Raw genomic sequence first — 23,021 nt, 5'->3', positions numbered from 1 at the left:
GTCGTTTTTATGCCCTACTATACTATGTTGTTTTATTCCTTACCATACTATAATATTTTTATGACCTTTTACGCCACAATATACTATGATGTTTTTTTGACATTTATGCCATACTATACTATGACGTTTTTTGAAATTTTTATGCCATATTTTACTTTGACATTTTATGGCATTTTTATGCCTTACTATACTATGTTGTTTTATTCCTTACCATACTATGGCATTTTCATGACCTTTTATGCCTTAATGTACTATGATGTTTTTTTGACGTTTTTATGCCATACTATACTATGACGTTTTTTGACGTTTTTATGCCTCGTTATAGAAAGACGTTTTTTGTCGTTTTTATGCCCTACTATACTATGTTGTTTTATTCCTTACCATACTATAATATTTTTATGACCTTTTACGCCACAATATACTATGATGTTTTTTTGACATTTATGCCATACTATACTATGACGTTTTTTGAAATTTTTATGCCATATTTTACTTTGACATTTTATGGCATTTTTATGCCTTACTATACTATGTTGTTTTATTCCTTACCATACTATGGCATTTTCATGACCTTTTATGCCTTAATGTACTATGATGTTTTTTTGACGTTTTTATGCCATACTATACTATGACGTTTTTTGACGTTTTTATGCCTCGTTATAGAAAGACGTTTTTTGTCGTTTTTATGCCCTACTATACTATGTTGTTTTATTCCTTACCATACTATAATATTTTTATGACCTTTTACGCCACAATATACTATGATGTTTTTTTGACATTTATGCCATACTATACTATGACGTTTTTTGAAATTTTTATGCCATATTTTACTTTGACATTTTATGGCATTTTTATGCCTTACTATACTATGTTGTTTTATTCCTTACCATACTATGGCATTTTCATGACCTTTTATGCCTTAATGTACTATGATGTTTTTTTGACGTTTTTATGCCATACTATACTATGACGTTTTTTGACGTTTTTATGCCTCGTTATAGAAAGACGTTTTTTGTCGTTTTTATGCCCTACTATACTATGTTGTTTTATTCCTTACCATACTATAATATTTTTATGACCTTTTACGCCACAATATACTATGATGTTTTTTTGACATTTATGCCATACTATACTATGACGTTTTTTGAAATTTTTATGCCATATTTTACTTTGACATTTTATGGCATTTTTATGCCTTACTATACTATGTTGTTTTATTCCTTACCATACTATGGCATTTTCATGACCTTTTATGCCTTAATGTACTATGATGTTTTTTTGACGTTTTTATGCCATACTATACTATGACGTTTTTTGACGTTTTTATGCCTCGTTATAGAAAGACGTTTTTTGTCGTTTTTATGCCCTACTATACTATGTTGTTTTATTCCTTACCATACTATAATATTTTTATGACCTTTTACGCCACAATATACTATGATGTTTTTTTGACATTTATGCCATACTATACTATGACGTTTTTTGAAATTTTTATGCCATATTTTACTTTGACATTTTATGGCATTTTTATGCCTTACTATACTATGTTGTTTTATTCCTTACCATACTATGGCATTTTCATGACCTTTTATGCCTTAATGTACTATGATGTTTTTTTGACGTTTTTATGCCATACTATACTATGACGTTTTTTGACGTTTTTATGCCTCGTTATAGAAAGACGTTTTTTGTCGTTTTTATGCCCTACTATACTATGTTGTTTTATTCCTTACCATACTATAATATTTTTATGACCTTTTACGCCACAATATACTATGATGTTTTTTTGACATTTATGCCATACTATACTATGACGTTTTTTGAAATTTTTATGCCATATTTTACTTTGACATTTTATGGCATTTTTATGCCTTACTATACTATGTTGTTTTATTCCTTACCATACTATGGCATTTTCATGACCTTTTATGCCTTAATGTACTATGATGTTTTTTTGACGTTTTTATGCCATACTATACTATGACGTTTTTTGACGTTTTTATGCCTCGTTATAGAAAGACGTTTTTTGTCGTTTTTATGCCCTACTATACTATGTTGTTTTATTCCTTACCATACTATAATATTTTTATGACCTTTTACGCCACAATATACTATGATGTTTTTTTGACATTTATGCCATACTATACTATGACGTTTTTTGAAATTTTTATGCCATATTTTACTTTGACATTTTATGGCATTTTTATGCCTTACTATACTATGTTGTTTTATTCCTTACCATACTATGGCATTTTCATGACCTTTTATGCCTTAATGTACTATGATGTTTTTTTGACGTTTTTATGCCATACTATACTATGACGTTTTTTGACGTTTTTATGCCTCGTTATAGAAAGACGTTTTTTGTCGTTTTTATGCCCTACTATACTATGTTGTTTTATTCCTTACCATACTATAATATTTTTATGACCTTTTACGCCACAATATACTATGATGTTTTTTTGACATTTATGCCATACTATACTATGACGTTTTTTGAAATTTTTATGCCATATTTTACTTTGACATTTTATGGCATTTTTATGCCTTACTATACTATGTTGTTTTATTCCTTACCATACTATGGCATTTTCATGACCTTTTATGCCTTAATGTACTATGATGTTTTTTTGACGTTTTTATGCCATACTATACTATGACGTTTTTTGACGTTTTTATGCCTCGTTATAGAAAGACGTTTTTTGTCGTTTTTATGCCCTACTATACTATGTTGTTTTATTCCTTACCATACTATAATATTTTTATGACCTTTTACGCCACAATATACTATGATGTTTTTTTGACATTTATGCCATACTATACTATGACGTTTTTTGAAATTTTTATGCCATATTTTACTTTGACATTTTATGGCATTTTTATGCCTTACTATACTATGTTGTTTTATTCCTTACCATACTATGGCATTTTCATGACCTTTTATGCCTTAATGTACTATGATGTTTTTTTGACGTTTTTATGCCATACTATACTATGACGTTTTTTGACGTTTTTATGCCTCGTTATAGAAAGACGTTTTTTGTCGTTTTTATGCCCTACTATACTATGTTGTTTTATTCCTTACCATACTATAATATTTTTATGACCTTTTACGCCACAATATACTATGATGTTTTTTTGACATTTATGCCATACTATACTATGACGTTTTTTGAAATTTTTATGCCATATTTTACTTTGACATTTTATGGCATTTTTATGCCTTACTATACTATGTTGTTTTATTCCTTACCATACTATGGCATTTTCATGACCTTTTATGCCTTAATGTACTATGATGTTTTTTTGACGTTTTTATGCCATACTATACTATGACGTTTTTTGACGTTTTTATGCCTCGTTATAGAAAGACGTTTTTTGTCGTTTTTATGCCCTACTATACTATGTTGTTTTATTCCTTACCATACTATAATATTTTTATGACCTTTTACGCCACAATATACTATGATGTTTTTTTGACATTTATGCCATACTATACTATGACGTTTTTTGAAATTTTTATGCCATATTTTACTTTGACATTTTATGGCATTTTTATGCCTTACTATACTATGTTGTTTTATTCCTTACCATACTATGGCATTTTCATGACCTTTTATGCCTTAATGTACTATGATGTTTTTTTGACGTTTTTATGCCATACTATACTATGACGTTTTTTGACGTTTTTATGCCTCGTTATAGAAAGACGTTTTTTGTCGTTTTTATGCCCTACTATACTATGTTGTTTTATTCCTTACCATACTATAATATTTTTATGACCTTTTACGCCACAATATACTATGATGTTTTTTTGACATTTATGCCATACTATACTATGACGTTTTTTGAAATTTTTATGCCATATTTTACTTTGACATTTTATGGCATTTTTATGCCTTACTATACTATGTTGTTTTATTCCTTACCATACTATGGCATTTTCATGACCTTTTATGCCTTAATGTACTATGATGTTTTTTTGACGTTTTTATGCCATACTATACTATGACGTTTTTTGACGTTTTTATGCCTCGTTATAGAAAGACGTTTTTTGTCGTTTTTATGCCCTACTATACTATGTTGTTTTATTCCTTACCATACTATAATATTTTTATGACCTTTTACGCCACAATATACTATGATGTTTTTTTGACATTTATGCCATACTATACTATGACGTTTTTTGAAATTTTTATGCCATATTTTACTTTGACATTTTATGGCATTTTTATGCCTTACTATACTATGTTGTTTTATTCCTTACCATACTATGGCATTTTCATGACCTTTTATGCCTTAATGTACTATGATGTTTTTTTGACGTTTTTATGCCATACTATACTATGACGTTTTTTGACGTTTTTATGCCTCGTTATAGAAAGACGTTTTTTGTCGTTTTTATGCCCTACTATACTATGTTGTTTTATTCCTTACCATACTATAATATTTTTATGACCTTTTACGCCACAATATACTATGATGTTTTTTTGACATTTATGCCATACTATACTATGACGTTTTTTGAAATTTTTATGCCATATTTTACTTTGACATTTTATGGCATTTTTATGCCTTACTATACTATGTTGTTTTATTCCTTACCATACTATGGCATTTTCATGACCTTTTATGCCTTAATGTACTATGATGTTTTTTTGACGTTTTTATGCCATACTATACTATGACGTTTTTTGACGTTTTTATGCCTCGTTATAGAAAGACGTTTTTTGTCGTTTTTATGCCCTACTATACTATGTTGTTTTATTCCTTACCATACTATAATATTTTTATGACCTTTTACGCCACAATATACTATGATGTTTTTTTGACATTTATGCCATACTATACTATGACGTTTTTTGAAATTTTTATGCCATATTTTACTTTGACATTTTATGGCATTTTTATGCCTTACTATACTATGTTGTTTTATTCCTTACCATACTATGGCATTTTCATGACCTTTTATGCCTTAATGTACTATGATGTTTTTTTGACGTTTTTATGCCATACTATACTATGACGTTTTTTGACGTTTTTATGCCTCGTTATAGAAAGACGTTTTTTGTCGTTTTTATGCCCTACTATACTATGTTGTTTTATTCCTTACCATACTATAATATTTTTATGACCTTTTACGCCACAATATACTATGATGTTTTTTTGACATTTATGCCATACTATACTATGACGTTTTTTGAAATTTTTATGCCATATTTTACTTTGACATTTTATGGCATTTTTATGCCTTACTATACTATGTTGTTTTATTCCTTACCATACTATGGCATTTTCATGACCTTTTATGCCTTAATGTACTATGATGTTTTTTTGACGTTTTTATGCCATACTATACTATGACGTTTTTTGACGTTTTTATGCCTCGTTATAGAAAGACGTTTTTTGTCGTTTTTATGCCCTACTATACTATGTTGTTTTATTCCTTACCATACTATAATATTTTTATGACCTTTTACGCCACAATATACTATGATGTTTTTTTGACATTTATGCCATACTATACTATGACGTTTTTTGAAATTTTTATGCCATATTTTACTTTGACATTTTATGGCATTTTTATGCCTTACTATACTATGTTGTTTTATTCCTTACCATACTATGGCATTTTCATGACCTTTTATGCCTTAATGTACTATGATGTTTTTTTGACGTTTTTATGCCATACTATACTATGACGTTTTTTGACGTTTTTATGCCTCGTTATAGAAAGACGTTTTTTGTCGTTTTTATGCCCTACTATACTATGTTGTTTTATTCCTTACCATACTATAATATTTTTATGACCTTTTACGCCACAATATACTATGATGTTTTTTTGACATTTATGCCATACTATACTATGACGTTTTTTGAAATTTTTATGCCATATTTTACTTTGACATTTTATGGCATTTTTATGCCTTACTATACTATGTTGTTTTATTCCTTACCATACTATGGCATTTTCATGACCTTTTATGCCTTAATGTACTATGATGTTTTTTTGATGTTTTTATGCCATACTATACTATGACGTTTTTATGCCTCGTTATAGAAAGATGTTTTTGTCGTTTTTATGCCTTACTATACTATGTTGTTTTATTCCTTACCATACTATAATATTTTTATGACCTTTTACGCCACAATATACTATGATGTTTTTTTGACATTTATGCCATACTATACTATGACGTTTTTATGCCTCGTTATAGAAAGACGTTTTTTGCCGTTTTTATGCCCTACTATGCTATGTTGTCTTATTCCTTACCATACTATAATATTTTTATGACCTTTTACGCCACAATATACTATGATGTTTTTTTGACATTTATGCCATACTATACTATGACGTTTTTATGCCTCGTTATAGAAAGACGTTTTTTGCCGTTTTTATGCCCTACTATGCTATGTTGTTTTATTCCTTACCATACTATAATATTTTTATGACATTTTACGCCACAATATACTATGATGTTTTTTTGACATTTATGCCATACTATACTATGACGTTTTTTGAAATTTTTATGCCATATTTTACTATGACATTTTATGGCATTTTTATGCCTTACTATACTATGTTGTTTTATTCCTTACCATACTATGGCATTTTCATGACCTTTTATGCCTTAATGTACTATGATGTTTTTTTGATGTTTTTATGCCATACTATACTATGACGTTTTTATGCCTCGTTATAGAAAGACATTTATTGTCGTTTTTATGCCTTACTATACTATGTTGTTTTATTCCTTACCATACTATAATGTTTTTATGACCTTTTACGCCGCAATATACTATGATGTTTTATTTTACATTTATGCCATACTATACTATGAAGTTTTTTGAAATTTTTATGCCATACTATACTATGATGTTTTTTTTAAATGTTTTTATGCCTTACTATACTATGTTGTTTTATTCCTTACCATACTATGATGTTTTTTTAAATTTTTATGCCATATTTTATTATGACATTTTATGGCGTTTTTATGCCCTACTATACTATGTTGTTTTATTCTTTACCATAATATAACGTTTTTGTGACCTTTTATGCCGTAATATACTATAATTTGTTTTTGGACGTTTTATGCCATACTATACTATAACGTTTTTTGAAAAATTCATGCCATATTTTACAATGACATTTTATGGCATTTTTATGCCTTGCTATACTATATTGTTTTCTTCCTTACCATACTATGGTGTTTTCATGGCCTTTTATGCCATAATATACTATGATGTTTTTTTGATGTTTTTATGCCTTACTATACTATGTTGTTTTATTCCTTACCATACTATAATGTTTTTACGACCTTTTACGCTGCAATATACTATGATGTTTTTTTTTACATTTATGCCATAGAATACTATGACATTTTTTGAAATTTTTATGCCATACTATACTATTTTTTTTTTAATGTTTTTATGCCGTACTATACCATGACGTTTTATGCCTTACTACACTATGACGTTTTTTGTCGTTTTTATGCCATATTACACTATGACCTTTTATGCCTTACTACACTGACGTTTTTTTGTCATTTTTATGCGTTACTACACTTTGATGTTTTTTGACGTTTTTATGCCTTACTATAGTATGACGTTTTTGACGTTTTATGCCTTACTAAACCATGACATTTTTTGACATTTTTATGCCTTGTTTTAGAAAGACGTTTTTATGCCTTACTATACTATGACGTTTTATACCTTACTATATTATGACGTTTTATGTCGTTTTTATGCCTTGTTATAGAAAGACGTTTTATGCCTTACTACACTATGACGTTTTTATGCCTAACTATACTATGACGTTGCTTGTTTTTATGCCTTACTACACTATGACGTTTTTTGACGTTTTATGCCTTACTATACTATGACTTTTTTGTTGTTTTTATGCCTTACTATACTATGACGTTTTTTGACGTCTTTATGCCTTTGAAGAAAGACATTTTTTGACGCTTTCATGCCTTACTATAGTATGATGTGTTATGCTTCAGTATATCATGAAGTTTTAATTTTTATTTTCATGCCTTACTAAACCATGACGTTTTCATGCCTTACTATAGTATGAAATTTTATGCCTTACTATACTATGTTTTTTGACGTTTTCATGCCTTACTATACTGTGACCTTTTTTACCTTAGTATTGTTGACATTTTTTGACAGTTTTAAGATTTTTCATAGTTTGACTTTTTTGGTGTCTTTTTGCCAGACTATTCTATGAGGTTTTTTGGCATCTTCATGCTTTACTATTCTATGACGTTTTATGCCTTATTATAATATGACATGTTTTGACGTTTTATACCTTACTATACTACTTACATTTTATGCCTTATTATGACGTTTCTTGACATTTTCATGCCTTATTATACTATGATGTTTTGTGATATTTTTATTCCTCACTATAGTATAACATTTCATTTTCTTTCACATTTTTATGCCTTACTATGACATTTTTTGACATGTTTATGCCTCACTATACCATGACCTTTTTTTGGCGTTTTATACCTTCCTATGCTATAACGTTCTTTTGACGCTTTCTTTTTTATGGCTTAGTACACAATGATATACCTATGGGGCAGAATGATAGCGTAGTGGTTAAAACTGCCGCCTCTCAGTTAGAAGGCTTTTTTTACAACTGAGGGGAGACTGACACCTGAGATCTTCTCTGCTGCTCTCATTATTCTTTGCAGGGACTTCCGCTTAGCAGCTGTGCAGTTCCTGTACCAGATGGTGATACCGTGTGTCAGGATGTTTTAGATGTTTCCTCTGTAGAAAGTGTTCATGATGGATGAGGCGGAATTTGCTTTTTTCAGCCTTTGTGAGTTGTGGCTGTCGTGTTGATGTACCAGGTCAGGTCATCAGCGATATGAACAACCAAGAACTTAGTACTGATGACTTTTTCTGCAGCAGTGCCGTTAATGCATCAGTGGAGCAGGCACACTGCAACCTTCCCTGGGGTCGAGTACCATCTTCTTCATCTTCTCCACATTCAAGAAGTTGTTGTAGCTGCATGACATGACCAGTTGCTTCACCTCCTCTTTGTAGTGTGCTTCAAAGACCCACCACTGTCATGTAGTCAGTGAATTTAATGATGTGGTTTTATATTATTAATTTTAAACATGCATGTCTATCTTTTATATTTACATATATAATATGAACATATACTGACATATGTCATATATTTCATATATGGAAATTCAATACATGTAAATATATTACATTTGCTTGTCAGCATTCCTGTTTGTAAATTCAGATTTTATATGTTAATAAACCGTTTGGTTAACAGCATGAAAAAGCCAATCTATTCGTTTTGGAAGGGGTGGCAGGGCTGTTGCATCCCTACCAATGTTGGGACCAAACCTACACCCTTGCGATGACATCATTTCACTGTGTTTGTGCTGGCTTTTGCTTGCTGAGAAGGTCTCCTCTCTCACTGTCAGAGGTGGTGGTAGATGGGGAGGGGCCAGGGGGTAATTTGACCACAAGTTTCCCCACTGAAGTGAGGGAATCTATCAAATAGCACACTTCTATCTCTGTGCAGTACCAATGCAATTAGTAAAATCAGTCCCACCAGGAAAAGCTACCAAATAAACCACAATTCATTCATAATACTATGAATACAGACCTGTAATTTCACAGACATATCATTTTTCTGGGTTGTGTGAAATCGTTAAGAATAACTTTAGAATGTGTGTGTCTTGTTTAAAGTGTGCTATAGTGTCATAATTAGGTAGAACCGCCCCTGAGTTAACCAGAAAAGTGCCTCTCTGAGATAAATATATATATAAAATAATATATATAAATATCTTTGTTACAGGAGTGATGTGGCCACAACAAGCAGTAGCAGTAGCAGCAGCAGAACACTGAACATACAACAGAAGCTCCTCTCAGTCAGTTTTACAGACCTGTGTAGTGAGTTTCAGCTCAGTGGTTTTCTATCTGGACCACAATTTTACCATTTTGGTTCACTGTCACCACTGTCAGGGCGTGGTTTTCAGCAGCAGCAAAAAGAGACAGAAACAGTTAGTGACAAGCTGGTGAACATAGTGGCGCATTTGGCAGCTAAAGAGCCAGATATTTCCCTCAGGAGTTGGTTCAGACCAAGCAGAACTAAAAGAGAGTTAATATATATATATGTATATTCATCATCAAGGTGAACACACAAACATGACTCCAAATGAATGATAATGTTGCTCTGTAAATGTTGGATGTGTAAATAAGCTCACCATGTCAACTAAAAAGGTGATGATATGTCAGTGTTGTGTTCACAACTTGTTTCCGCTGCTCCCGAGTGGCCAAAAAACAATCACCGACTGCAGGTAAATGATGCCCAGCTTCTACATAATTATTCATAATTACCCAAAAAATGATTCTCCGCTATCACTGCTTCAAATAAGAAGCAGAGGAAATAGTTTCAAAGCTGAAAACATGGACGCAGTGGGAAGAGCCAAGTCTTCCAAATAATGCAGATCCATGGGGGGTCCCTAATGCACGGTGGCCATTATCAGACAGCAAAAGCTGGTATATAACAATACATTGCAATTCACCGGTCTGTTCCCGCAGATGCAATCCTGTGGATGCAAAAATAAAACCCGTTTCATTTGTTCTTAAGCTCATTACATTCTCAACTTCATTAAGGGAACGAAGACAGAAGCCAAGGGCAAGAAAGAGTCATTGGAGTAATTTGACAAACACTTTATTTTGTTTAAGTCAACTTGCTAATTAATGTCCTAGATCTCCTACCCACACTGAGAACATTGCAGGTCTGTTGTAGACTATCACTTTTAATTTTATTTTTTTGTGCTATGAAGGAAAAGTTCACCAGCCAAGCACAAGAGAAAAAAGATTTTGTTTCCTTTGCTGAGCCAAATGGCCTTTAGAAAAACATGGTAAGACGACCAGCATAGACATAGACAGTAATCTGTATATCAAAACTTAAAGAGTCATAAAACATCCAACACTGTATAAACTGTAACTTCTTTTCTCTCTCGTAAGATAAATATATTCATGCATCCATTAGAAATTATCTGATGCAAACACCTGCAGAGAAAAGAAATACAGTATTGGTTGCAAATTTGCATAAATTTCTTTAAGGCTTGACAGCAGCGAGGCCAAAATCAGGTTGCACTGCAAGTGGGTGGAGGAATAAAAAACACAACATCTTGATTGTGGCTCTGTGAGGACATCTCCAAAGCAGAGCACTTAACAAAAAAGACAAACGTCTTTTAAGAGAAATAGTGCGGTCGAAGCAAGGCCTTACTCTGTCCTCATCTTATCTGTGGACCAAATTGATTGTTTGTACTTTTGTGGGTGAAAACATACTCCGGGGAATGCTGCTTTCATCAAGTAAACCCCAGCGAAAGGTCCCTTGTGCATTAGTCTGCTGTGTGTATGTTTGCTTATCTTTCCGACTGCCCGAGCTTTGGTCATATAGCCCTGATGCTTTGAGCTTGAGAGGTTTCAGCAATCAATTCAGTCCATTATGGCAGGGAAATTAATGAAATGGGCTGAATATAAAAGGGTTTTACTTCAAATACAGCTCTATTGTGAGGAGATTTTGTGGGAATGTTATGTCTCTCTAATACTAACAACAATGCACAAAATTGCCATTAATGGGAAAAAAAAGATTGTGATTGCTCTCCCTGTTTTTTGGGTTTTTTTTTTTTAAAGAAAGCTTGGGGTAAAAAGCCAGTGAAATATATTTTAAAGGACTGCGTATAGAAATACACTCACAGTTCATATTTCTCCTCCTATGTTTTAAAGTTGACTTCGCAGCACATTGCACTGCCGTTTGCACAAAAAGGTGAAAAACAAAGAACGCAGCATTCAAGGACAAATTTGATGGCAATTTTAGAAGTCATTTAAATGATTTGACACATTTGACAAAGTTTTAGTCACATTCTGTGCAATTTAAAATTAATTTGATGCATTGTAAGTGGTGTGGAGAGCCAAAAATACAACATTAGCATTTTACTATGACAGGTTTTTTATTCTGTGCCACTCTTGTTTGCTCATACTTAGTGTTCAGAGGTTGAAGGTACACTAGCATGACTGCATTTATTCTTTTTGTGTGTAATCCTGTTATTCATTTACGCCATGGACTACAACCGAGATTGGAAATTTATGAGGGCAAAAAATAATCATTTGAAATCTTAGGAGAAATGAACAGTCTCTTATTGAGTTTGAACACTAGTTAGTATTTCGGACAACTTTGAGCAATGTAACACCATTCAGAGATTTCTTCCCATCTTTTCTGTTCCTTCACAGCTTTGGCTCCTAATGGCTTGGCTTCTGCCCCGGGGGATGGGAGGAGGGGTGTCTGAGCTGGAGCCAAAGGCGGTAGTAGTGGGGTCCAAATTGAGATTTTGGAAGGGGAGAAGCCCTCCACCTAAAATGACCCTCTTCTCTGCCAAAAGTGCTGTGAGACTCGGTTCGTGAGCTAAATGTGTCCCACACTTGCCTGTTTTGTCTTTTTTTCCCTGTCACTTACTTGCATTTTTCATAATGTGTAGAGGCAGCGAGTGGCTACTCTTTAAGGTTTAGTTTACATTCAGTTTTAAACTGTATTTCTTCTAGAAATTATATTTATATACTATGCATTTGTTATTCCAATTATGTTTAGACAGAAACATGAAAGCTGCCAGGATTATGTTCAGTGTGAGCATCTTTTAATACTACATTCTTGTACAGGACTAAATTCTAGTTAAAAGTTTAAAGTTGTACATAACATCCAGTGGATCAGCCCCTTCTTTTCTTCCAATAGTATGATTTAGACCGACAGTGCACTGGGTTCGATGGGCTTGACATGCACTAACTAAAAACTGATGACTGACAAAACCGAATGTCATTTCAGTTCAGTACAATTATGCATTGTGGTGTGTAATGTTCTCTAAAAGATTTGTGGAGATATGTTTTCATGACTTTGGTTTTGGATAAAGTTTACTAATCAGGCAGATCACCAACTGAATGCTTTCATTTTCCACCTTGCCACAGAACATAACACACTTCTGATGTGATTAGATCCTTCCCACCACAGGGAAAACCCAATTATGTCCAATACTTATTTTTTTCATGAAAAAATGCTTAATGTTGTCAGGCAAATCTGGCAACATCAGTGGGCCTTCAAAGTGCAAGATTTTAGGACCAGAGAGGTTTGTATCCTGAAGTCCCACATGTGTTTAGGTTTAAGATAGAGGTCTGGTACTGATACTAGTATTGGAAATGCTTCCAATACTGCCTAAAATAGTGCATTGGGTATTGGTGAGTATAAGGGAGTGCATGTACACCGATCTGATACTGTGTAATTTATTAATGAGCTTTATACTGTCACACCCAGATAAAACAGCAGTTTACCCAGAAATCAATTCTTCTTCACCGCTCTAACAGAGTTGCACAGGAAGTTGTGTGCCACTGGCAACTACTACAGTTAGCAAAATGTCAGAAATTTGGCAATATTTGACATTGGAAGTTCCCACCAGCACAACAGCAACATGTACAGTATGCAAGGCTTCAATTTCAAGGGGTGGCACTAGTGTTAGGACACCCAGTATAGGAACTGTTATTTATTCCTGGAGTATTTTTTTTTGATGATTGACAGTCAAATTAGATAATGAAAGAAAGATTGTATGGCATTCGTGTATCTGTCCATGTTTTACTTGAGCCATGCCATACAGCAATGATAGCAATCATATCACATCCATACAGGGTTTGCAGTACACAGCTTTTAATGCGATGGTATTGGATTGGTACTCGGTATCGGCCATTATATAAGTTCAGATATCCGGAACTGTAGGGAAAAAATGGTATCGGAACATTTCTAGTTTAAGCAGCAAAAGTAGTTTGGTTAACAGTATTTATAAGTATACACGTTGTATCTCATACTTCAAGTCACTGAAGACCACCATATTTCCAAAGCCTTAACCAAATGGCATGAGTACCTAAACGTAATAATAAAAAGGTTTTAGCATGCTTTGGTTTCTAAAAGCCGATATCTTAATGTATAGTTGTAGGACAACAAATAAAATGCATTGTCAGGAAACATTTTGCAGATATCTTCAGTATCAACTTTTTGCAACTTGTTAGATACGTTAATTAACATTTCCTCATTCTGTTGATAAAAAAATATTATTTAGGCTGCTGGGTTTATCTAATTACATATTCATTGAAAAATTAATGCTACATGGACGCTTTTAACCGGAATTGTGTATAATGTGACATTTTGAGCCATTTCTTTGTTTGTTTGCTTTTGTCTTTGTTTACTTGCTTGTTCTGTCATGAAAACACTCAAATTTAATGCTGTTTAATCTTGACGTAAAGAGCGGAAAACAACTTTTCAAGCATATTAATTTTAGAGACTGCCTGATCCATATTTGTCACACCCAGTTTAATATGTGTTGTGTACCATCCTCACAACGGCAGTAAGTCATCTACACTATCCATTACATCTCCATATAAGAAAGAGACATGCAGCACAACTAAACATAATATAGATCTGATGAGATAAGATGAAATTCCAGCTGTCTTCATGGAATATTGAATGAAATAGCAAATACACAGCAAAGAAAGACAGAAATGAACAGGATTATCATCAAAGATGGTCATTTAAACTTTGTGAAAAGCACAATTTAACTGTCAGTGTGTCAAGTCGCAAAGCACAGCATGAAATCAAGAATTAAAGACTACTGGCTTCAGCTTTAGATGGTGTGTGGAACTGGTAGCGGTAGTAAAGCTGGAACGCAATTAGACGTTATTTCAAATTCAATGCTTAGTTGTTTAAATAATTTATAGTCTCATGACATACTTATTGATGACAGTTCACATCCACTTCAATACAATCATTAACTCATGCAAATGATGTGTAGGCTCTGTCAAGTCATAGCTCTAAAAAATTTTGATGAATATTTTGTCACCAAAATAATAATAATAATAACTGCCATAATTTAGATCCATAGTTATGTAGCCTCGGATTTCAACTATAACTCATGTTAATTTTTTTCTTCCTTTTCAGTTCAAAGCAAAAGTAACCAGTCACTTTAAAGGATTTGTTCCAGGATACCCATAGAGTGAGTTTTCTAAATATGTAATTTTGTGTTTGGAAGTTTTCCATCATCTCCATTGATTGCGCAGTGAGTGTGTGTGTGTGTGTGTGTGTGTGTGTGTGTGTGTGTGTGTGTGTGTGTGTGTGTGTGTGTGTGTTTGTGTGTGGTGATTCAGGTTAGAATCTTTTGTACCTTACTGGATAGGAAAAACCATTTTGCCCCGCTTCAACTAATACATTCCTGTCACTGTAAACTGCCAAGTCAAACCATTATTTAAGCCAACTGCCACCTGAGCAATCCCAGTCATCTTTAAACATGATAGTAACTGCTGGGCTGCTTCAGGCGATGTGCTGCTTTGAGGCAGTATAATGTTACCAAACCAGGGTCACTTTGTTCGCTTGATATTGGAAGTAATGAAACTAAAGAACAAAACAAAACATCTCCCAATTTGAATTCCAATTCTATGATTTTCCCAATCAGAAAATGCATAAATTTGTTTTCATAACCTAATCACAGCTATAGTATGTGTCTACCACACTGCGACAGTTATTAAACTAATTAATCACATGCAAACCTGTCAAATATGATTCTGCACCCGCTTTGTCACTTTGATTAAAATTGAAACATAAAAGTGTGTGTGTGTGTGTGTGTGTGTGTGTGTGTGTGTGTGTGTGTGTGTGAGAGAGAGAGAAAGAGAAAGCGAGACTGCGACTTGTAGAGAAGCACAAAGAAATCAAGTTTTGACAGGTTGCGTGAACATACTAGGCAATTTATTTGCTGCTTAAAATGCACTTTGTGAGGCAAAACTACAGTCTAAGTGCCGAGGAAGCACTGAGAGCCTATGTTGATGTGATGCATTATGGTCCCCAAGCACAAATGATTCATGAAAAAAAAGGGTACACATGCATGTCATTTGAGGAGTAAAAACCGTGATTTTACTGAATTATTACTACAGAGACGATGAAACTTGAATTCTCTGTGCCATATAACAAAACCGAGGCAAAAGGAACAACAGGAAATGCTTCCTTTTTCTCAGCAAATGTTTAAAAATTGCACATCCCGAGCAATTGTTTTTGCTGTAGTAACCAGCAGTCTACACTCTTACATAGCATGCAGGATGGCTGCAGTTCCTATCAGCAACTTACAATCACATCAGTGGACAGTGGCACCCCTAAAGGCTTGAGACGGGCTGGATTAATGAGCAGACTTATGGTGCTGACACCCCGAGGGACAAGGAGGTAGAAGAAGAAAATGCCTGGTAGAAAAAAAAGTTATCTTGATATTTGTTTTGTTTCCACTGGCTACAACTTTGAAATAAAAAAAATCTGAAACTTAACTGACAATCAGCTAAAATCAGATTGTGTATTAATAGTAATATACACAAAACATCTAGAAAAATACTTTTTTTAAACATTTCCAAGTGATGAGGTGCTGCTAAATATTCGAATACAACATGTGTCACAGGAAGAAAACAATACATACTGAAATGTTAAAACTTCCACCACTTTTGATTTTCATCATATGTAGCCTATCATGGATCAAAATCTCCTTACCCAGCAACAAGGGGGCCAGAGGATCAGGAAAGGTGTATGAATAAAAGGTTTTATAAGGTCACATATTAGCCTCTTTTGACTGTGACTCATGTGACTTTTCTATTAAAGGTCCCATATTTTACACTTTTACTGTGTTTTATTTGAAGTTTTGATATCCATAAGAAGATATATTTGTGGTTTTAAGTACCAAAAATCACATTAATATAGTTTTACATCACCTCTCTCAGGCTTCCCCCTGGAGCAAGAACAGGGTGTTCTGTATCTCTGAGCCTCTCTTCTGATTGGTTGACTGTTTTCTGAGTGATGCACAGCCAGTCCAACCAGACTGTGGCCTAAGTGCAAATGGCGACTGTCAGTTGGTGCTGAAATGAGCCGAACAGACGGTCACATTCAGACTAAAATGCTCTAGTATTTTAGAAAAAGTAGCCCATCTAATGCAGTCTAATACAATAGTCCTGCAATACATCCACCTTAAGGTATTGGTTGAGTGGGGGTGGGGGATGAGCCCTTTACTTTCTGATTGGCGTTAAGAGTCCCATGCTCAGGAGAAGATTATGGGGGAAATTAGGTCTGTTTCCCATGACCTTAACCTTAACCTAACCTTAGCTTAGCCACCCTAACCATTCTTATAATACTTAACCCCATCCTAAACCTAACCAGTTATCTCTGCCTACACTGAAATCTAATGTTTACACTTCCTGATGGGAGCATCAACAGATTTCCTTGTTTGAAATATGTTCATCACAGGCAGACAGATGGAAGACAGAGGCCATCACAGCGTCCTTGGACATTTGAAGCGTGCGCAATGGAGGCAGAGTGAGAGAGGGGTGGGGGCTGGGCTTTTTTTTTGGTTGGGTGGGGCACATAAATGTGGATGGTGAAGCGGTGTAACAATAGGGAGAAGGACAAAAAAAAATCTGCTGAGTCTAACCAATAAGAAATAAGACGGACTCTACTCTTCACAGTATTACCATATATCACACAGTGAATGTGCAAGGGAAAAAAGAACCAGGAAAACTTGGTATCGTTTCAAACACCTCATTAAGAAATAGGTTCCTTCAAAATTTTTCCTAGAGGAGCACTTACACGGACAGTCAGATACATACACAGACCGCCCACTCTCCAATTATAGTAGTAGGATGAACCTTAGTCACAGGTCTTTAATATTACGATCCTAGGGAAGGCTTTGCAATTATATACTGGCTTCCTAACATCCACTGATGGTGCAACATTTCCTCAACATTTTTTTGTCTTGTAGCGTGCTAGCTCAGTGATGGAATGACTGTTTCATGTTTTGTTGTTAATAAAGTGGAGGTGTGGCTGAGGGCTGTGACATCACAAAATTACGGAAGTCCTGACGGCTCGTTTTAAGGCAGAGTTTCTGAATATGGGCTGTGTGTATTTCTCTGCATATATACTTTCCCAGTATTTCTACAGCACCAAGACCTGCTCTATAATAAATAAGGACATGCAAATCTCACTTTCTACAATATGGGACCTTTAAAGGGGATCTTAACCAAAATTATAACCGCAAAACTAAAAAAAAGCAGTTGCTGTGTAGAATATAAAAGAGAAATGTGGGAAATTATAAGATAAACAAATACCACAGTGAAACTTTTCCCTTTGTTGTATATTACCACCTCAACAGTGGTAGCTTTTTAATGCACTTCTCATCATCTGGTAACACCCACAAACTCTGGTCAAATGCCTCTGTGAACTGGGAACCAATTCCATTTGATTTTATGGATCAAGGAGTTTCTATGCAACCAGCTCCGGCATGTTAAATGGAATGGCTGTCTATCTAATGAACCAGTTTTAAACACGTGTCCCCCAGGGCCGTGCCATTTCCTCTATTTTATTGTCTATTTATGCCGATGAGATTATGTGCAACAATAACTGCCTCATTCTGATTAAGCATGTGGACAACGCGGCCCATGAGGCCTGTCTGATTCCCAGTCAGTTGCCGCATGAAAAGACGATGTAACAGAGCTGACAGATTGGTTTGACTGTCGCCACCTTAGAACAAACCAAACAAAAAGCCAGAGAGATTTCCTCCATGGCCAAGAAGAATAGCTGGCCTCATCAGTGTCCTGCCCCTCCTAAACAAAGCTTCTAATAGCGGGCCAATGACCAGACCCTTATTCTCATGGTACATGGACATCATTTACACCAACATACAGTATCATTTCTGCAGCAGAAGCTCAGGGGATACGATGTCAATAAAGATGCTCATTAACTGTCCTCAGCTTCAACGTGGTGTCCTAGTTTGGTCAGCTGTCTGTGAGGAGTTTGCAAAAATGGTCAATCAGGAGCCCAAAATCATTTGGCTGCCAATAACTCCCTGATCACCAGCTGGCTCTCACACTAAGACTTTTGCCTTCGGGGAGGGTGGGAGGGGGCTCCACATCCCTTGAGTGTAGAATGTGCTGCAATGGCTGTTTAAAAAGATTACCAACATAGTCATATCACAGCTTGAACACCCATGTGAGGCAAAAGACTGAAAAATTTATTTGCCATACAGGATATCCCCAGCCAAGTGTATTTATTAGTATTTTTTTCGAATAAGTTTCATTTGTATTTGTTTCTATATTTTTGCTACAATTCATTATGAATCACAAATCTTTATATCTCCATCCCGATTCACATTCAGGGCAGATTTTAAAGAGAAACATGCACAGTCAATCAATAGTACATGTAGTTAAGTAGTATGAATTTTTAGGGGTATTCATGCAGTATATGTTTTATTCCCATGGTTGAGTCCAATCAATGTTATCTCTCAGAGAACTATGACTCCAGGCTTTGAGGTCTCAGACAATCACAGAAATCGAATATTAGTCTGGAGACAGATTTGTGGACAGATTTGAGGTTTGAAATTCTTTTATCAAATCTGAACTCTGAACATCCCCTACTGGCACTTTCACCATCACCTTTTACATCTTTCTCCTTTCAGTCCCTGTGGGATTTTACATCTTGGCCAGATCACAGGCAAAGTCTTGAGGTGAATATTTGATAGAACTACCCTATACCACAGGAATGAAGTAATTTTCCTTCAAATGTCCCTTTTAGATTGGATTTATTATCAGTCATTTACATCTAATATAGCCTGAGCTCTAACATCTAGTCATAAAATGCCATCAATTTAAACTCTGCAGTTTCAGTCGTACTTTTGGGACCACAGACAGGGAGTCAGACTGTATAAATCAAAACTGTTGACTGGCTGCAGTGACAAGCCCATCAGTGATGATCAAGTGAACAGTGTCCTGCAGAACAAAAGGCCATCGATGGTGAAGACATCTCAAACCAACAACATATTTCACGATACATCCAACAAATCAGACTTTATTAGGTACATTTCTGGTGTATTTGTGTAAAGAATGTCTACGACGATACATCAACGTGGCCAAAGTCTGTGTTGCCTCTAACGTTATGACACATTGCCAAACAGAAAATGTACCAGATAAGAAAATATATTTCATATAATCCATCCTGTGGAATATATCTGCCTTTTTTCATAATGTATGAATATTCTCAGTTTCTGGGACACACAAATCTTAAAATGTTACTACCACACACCCTTTTGCCTAGCATATAAGGTGATCTGAATATCCTGAGGTAAAAAGCCAGAGTAGCTCTTTTCTTTTGTACAAGGCTGTTTGTAGTTTTAAGATATTTGTGCCTGATAAGTGCTGGTGCTTGCAAACACTTTGGCATGCTGTATATGTAAAATAAGAGATAAAATCTCCGTGGCTTTGTCTTTGTGATGGTAAATGGGTGTGCAACCACGGAGTGTGCGTGCAGCTGTAATGTGATGTGATGTGTGTGTGTGTGTGTGTGTGTGTGTGTGTGTGTGTATGTGTGTGTGTGTGTGTGTGTGTGTGTGTGTGCCTGTGTGTGAGGGTGGAGAGGGTGGTCTTGGTGGTTGCTGCAATGTCTTGTCATCCATTTAAGTTGTGCACATTCCCATCAGCCTGTTTCGAAGTGCAAAGCATGGCACCATCACCATCTCATCTCAACAACAAACATGTTGAAATGCTGTGTCCATCCAGGCAATTAGATAACTATGAACTATGTGAGTCAAATGTCAATGACAAAGGCATGGCTCATTTGCCAAAAGGTCAGACTGTGTCTCATCAGCGTCACATTAAGGGCCAGGTTGAACACAATCCGTTTTAATTGTAGCTACTGCACCTTCCTGAGAGACATTACTTGATTATTTCATAAATAATTAATGTGTTGTGATTGCTGCCAAAATGCCTGCACCTTCCCATAACTCAGTGTCACCTTAATTTACCTGGGAGGAGGTTAACTGTTAATTTAAAGTTCAGGTGGGAAACAGTTTGTTGTAATAAATGTGCCTACTCTAGTTTGAAAAGGCAAGAGGGAATCCTGCAAGTGCACAGCCATGTCCATCAGGACAGGCAGGCGCGTAATGCGCATACAGTCATAAGCTCTGTGGAGGCAACAACAGAAAACATAACCATGAATGTGAAAAGAGCAAACGCGCTGTTCAATTCAAGTCTGTGAAAGACTGAAATAATTCATGTGTAGGAACGAATTGCTCTCGTGCGCGCTGAAACAGCTGTGCGTAAAAATGAGACAGATTCATGTAAATGTAATAAAACATTTTCATAATTTGCAATTCAGTAAGAAATAAAAAATAATAAACATTATCGCCAATGTTTGGGGCATTTTCGTGTTCTCTAAAACGTCTATGATATGATGAAGTGTACGTTTTTTTTGCGAAACTTAAACTCACGCTGCTGTTGTGTCCAGACCAGTGCACCATCGCCTGGTTGTGCGCCGAGTCTCCCGACAGAGCAAAGGTAGAAGTGTCCAGGTGAGGCTCACTTTGTCTCGGGTTAGACCCTCTGGCTTCTTCCCCGGTGCGCCGGTACTCGGCTCTGGAGTTGGAAACACCTTGCACATTCTCCACAAACCTCTCTCCTGACTGCGCTTCTCCACTTATACTCCTATCCACATTTTCGCTGTATGTTGGACCCACACTCCTTTTTGCCTTTCTTCTTGGAGAAACAGTCGCTGCAGGTCGCATTTGGATGTCCTCGGAAATGTTATCATACTTCTTAATAGGTATTTTGAGACGACTGTTATAGTTTGGTGCCGTTTCGATGCCAGTCGGTCCGCTCTGTGTTTCAGTTCCCACTTGCTTGCCATTTTTCAAAGCACCGACAGCATCCGTTGCAAAAGCGTTAAAAACTTTTGTGCAATTGTCGTCTTTGGGTGAGATTTTGTCCTCCTCTGATTTTCGGGTTACACGTGCTTCCAGCTGCATAACCTCCACGCGATAAAATCTGTCGTTTGCTCTGGGTGAACTTATTTCCGCTTGAGCCAAAAACTTAGAGTGAAAGAGGCAGAGCAACACGAAAGCCAAAAGAGAAAAACTCCAAAATGACCACAGTCCCATCGTGTTCTTCCAAACGGATAGTCTATCAGGGGAGGGAAAAGATGTGGCAGAGCTATTCAACTTCTAAAATATTCAAGGCATCATCTTTACAAGCAAGAAGCCATTCTGCAGACCCGCTCACGTCCAGGAATTTGTCAAAGTGAGGGAACAGTTGGGGAGGCGCTGCGCATCAGGCGAACGCGCCGACGGAGAGTGACTGCAGGAACAGATCGAGCTCATTGTTCACGAGGCTGTTCAAAAAAAAAAAAAAAAAAAAAAAAAAAACGGCTTTAAAATATTGGAGTCACCCAGAGTCATATTGAAAATATTCCTCAGTCTTATTACTGCCTGGGACGTCAGAGTTTTTATTCTGTAAGGTCTCAGGCTTTTTATGTAAACCTATAAAAGTTATCCTAAACAGCTCTTGATTGAGCAGCGCGGTTGACAGAGAAAGTAATGTGGGTTTTGCTGAATAGTGTTCACGCTGTGGCAACATTTCTTTTCTCTTTTTTTTTTTGCTTTAAAACGACAGAAAAGGAAAAAAATCACTTGCTTGCATCAATCAACACCTGTCAGCTGTGTGCACGTGCGTGCACATGTGTGGGAGTACAATTTGGGGAAATTCAGATGGACTTCCTGATACAGATCCAGACGTGTTATTTATTTCGTTTTGATGTGCAGAGCTGCAGAGTTGCAGTATTTTCCACCTGTATTTGACACTGTAAGTCTTTTTTATTTAATAAGGCCACTAATACAGTGCGCCTGAGGCCTTCTACAGCACAACAGCCCAGGATACAAGAGGAGCTTTGAAGTCACACTATCATATGTTTGCTGTCATCTTCATGACTTGTGGTGTCACACAGGCAACAAACCCCCAACAACTGTTTTTTTTTAATCTTGGTACTTTCACATTTCATATTATTCCTTCATTTTTACAGTGCATGTTTGGAAAAATTGAGCTTTCCCCAAATCAATATGCTATTTGAGAGGTATTAGTTTCAATTAGTGGAGCCAAATGAA

The 23,021-nt window shown here is 35.4% G+C and overlaps 1 protein-coding gene across 1 annotated transcript in view; it reads right to left on the bottom strand.

Annotated features, from left to right (window-relative positions):
• Positions 1-21,890, bottom strand: part of LOC111235167 (VPS10 domain-containing receptor SorCS3-like) — a 54,219-nt gene extending 32,329 nt beyond the window's left edge. The window contains exon 1 of the mRNA XM_022763503.1: positions 21,357-21,890. Coding sequence (XP_022619224.1) covers positions 21,357-21,890 — 534 coding nt within the window. The remainder of the gene's footprint in view (positions 1-21,356) is intronic.
• Positions 21,891-23,021: the final 1,131 nt, after the last annotated feature.

This window comes from Seriola dumerili, unplaced genomic scaffold (genome assembly GCF_002260705.1).
Source record: "Seriola dumerili isolate Sdu_G_001 unplaced genomic scaffold, Sdu_1.0 BDQW01000478.1, whole genome shotgun sequence".
NCBI classification, from domain to species: Eukaryota; Metazoa; Chordata; class Actinopteri; order Carangiformes; family Carangidae; genus Seriola; species Seriola dumerili.
Note: the sequence above shows the minus strand (reverse complement) of the source record. Positions and strands in the feature narration are given on the sequence as shown.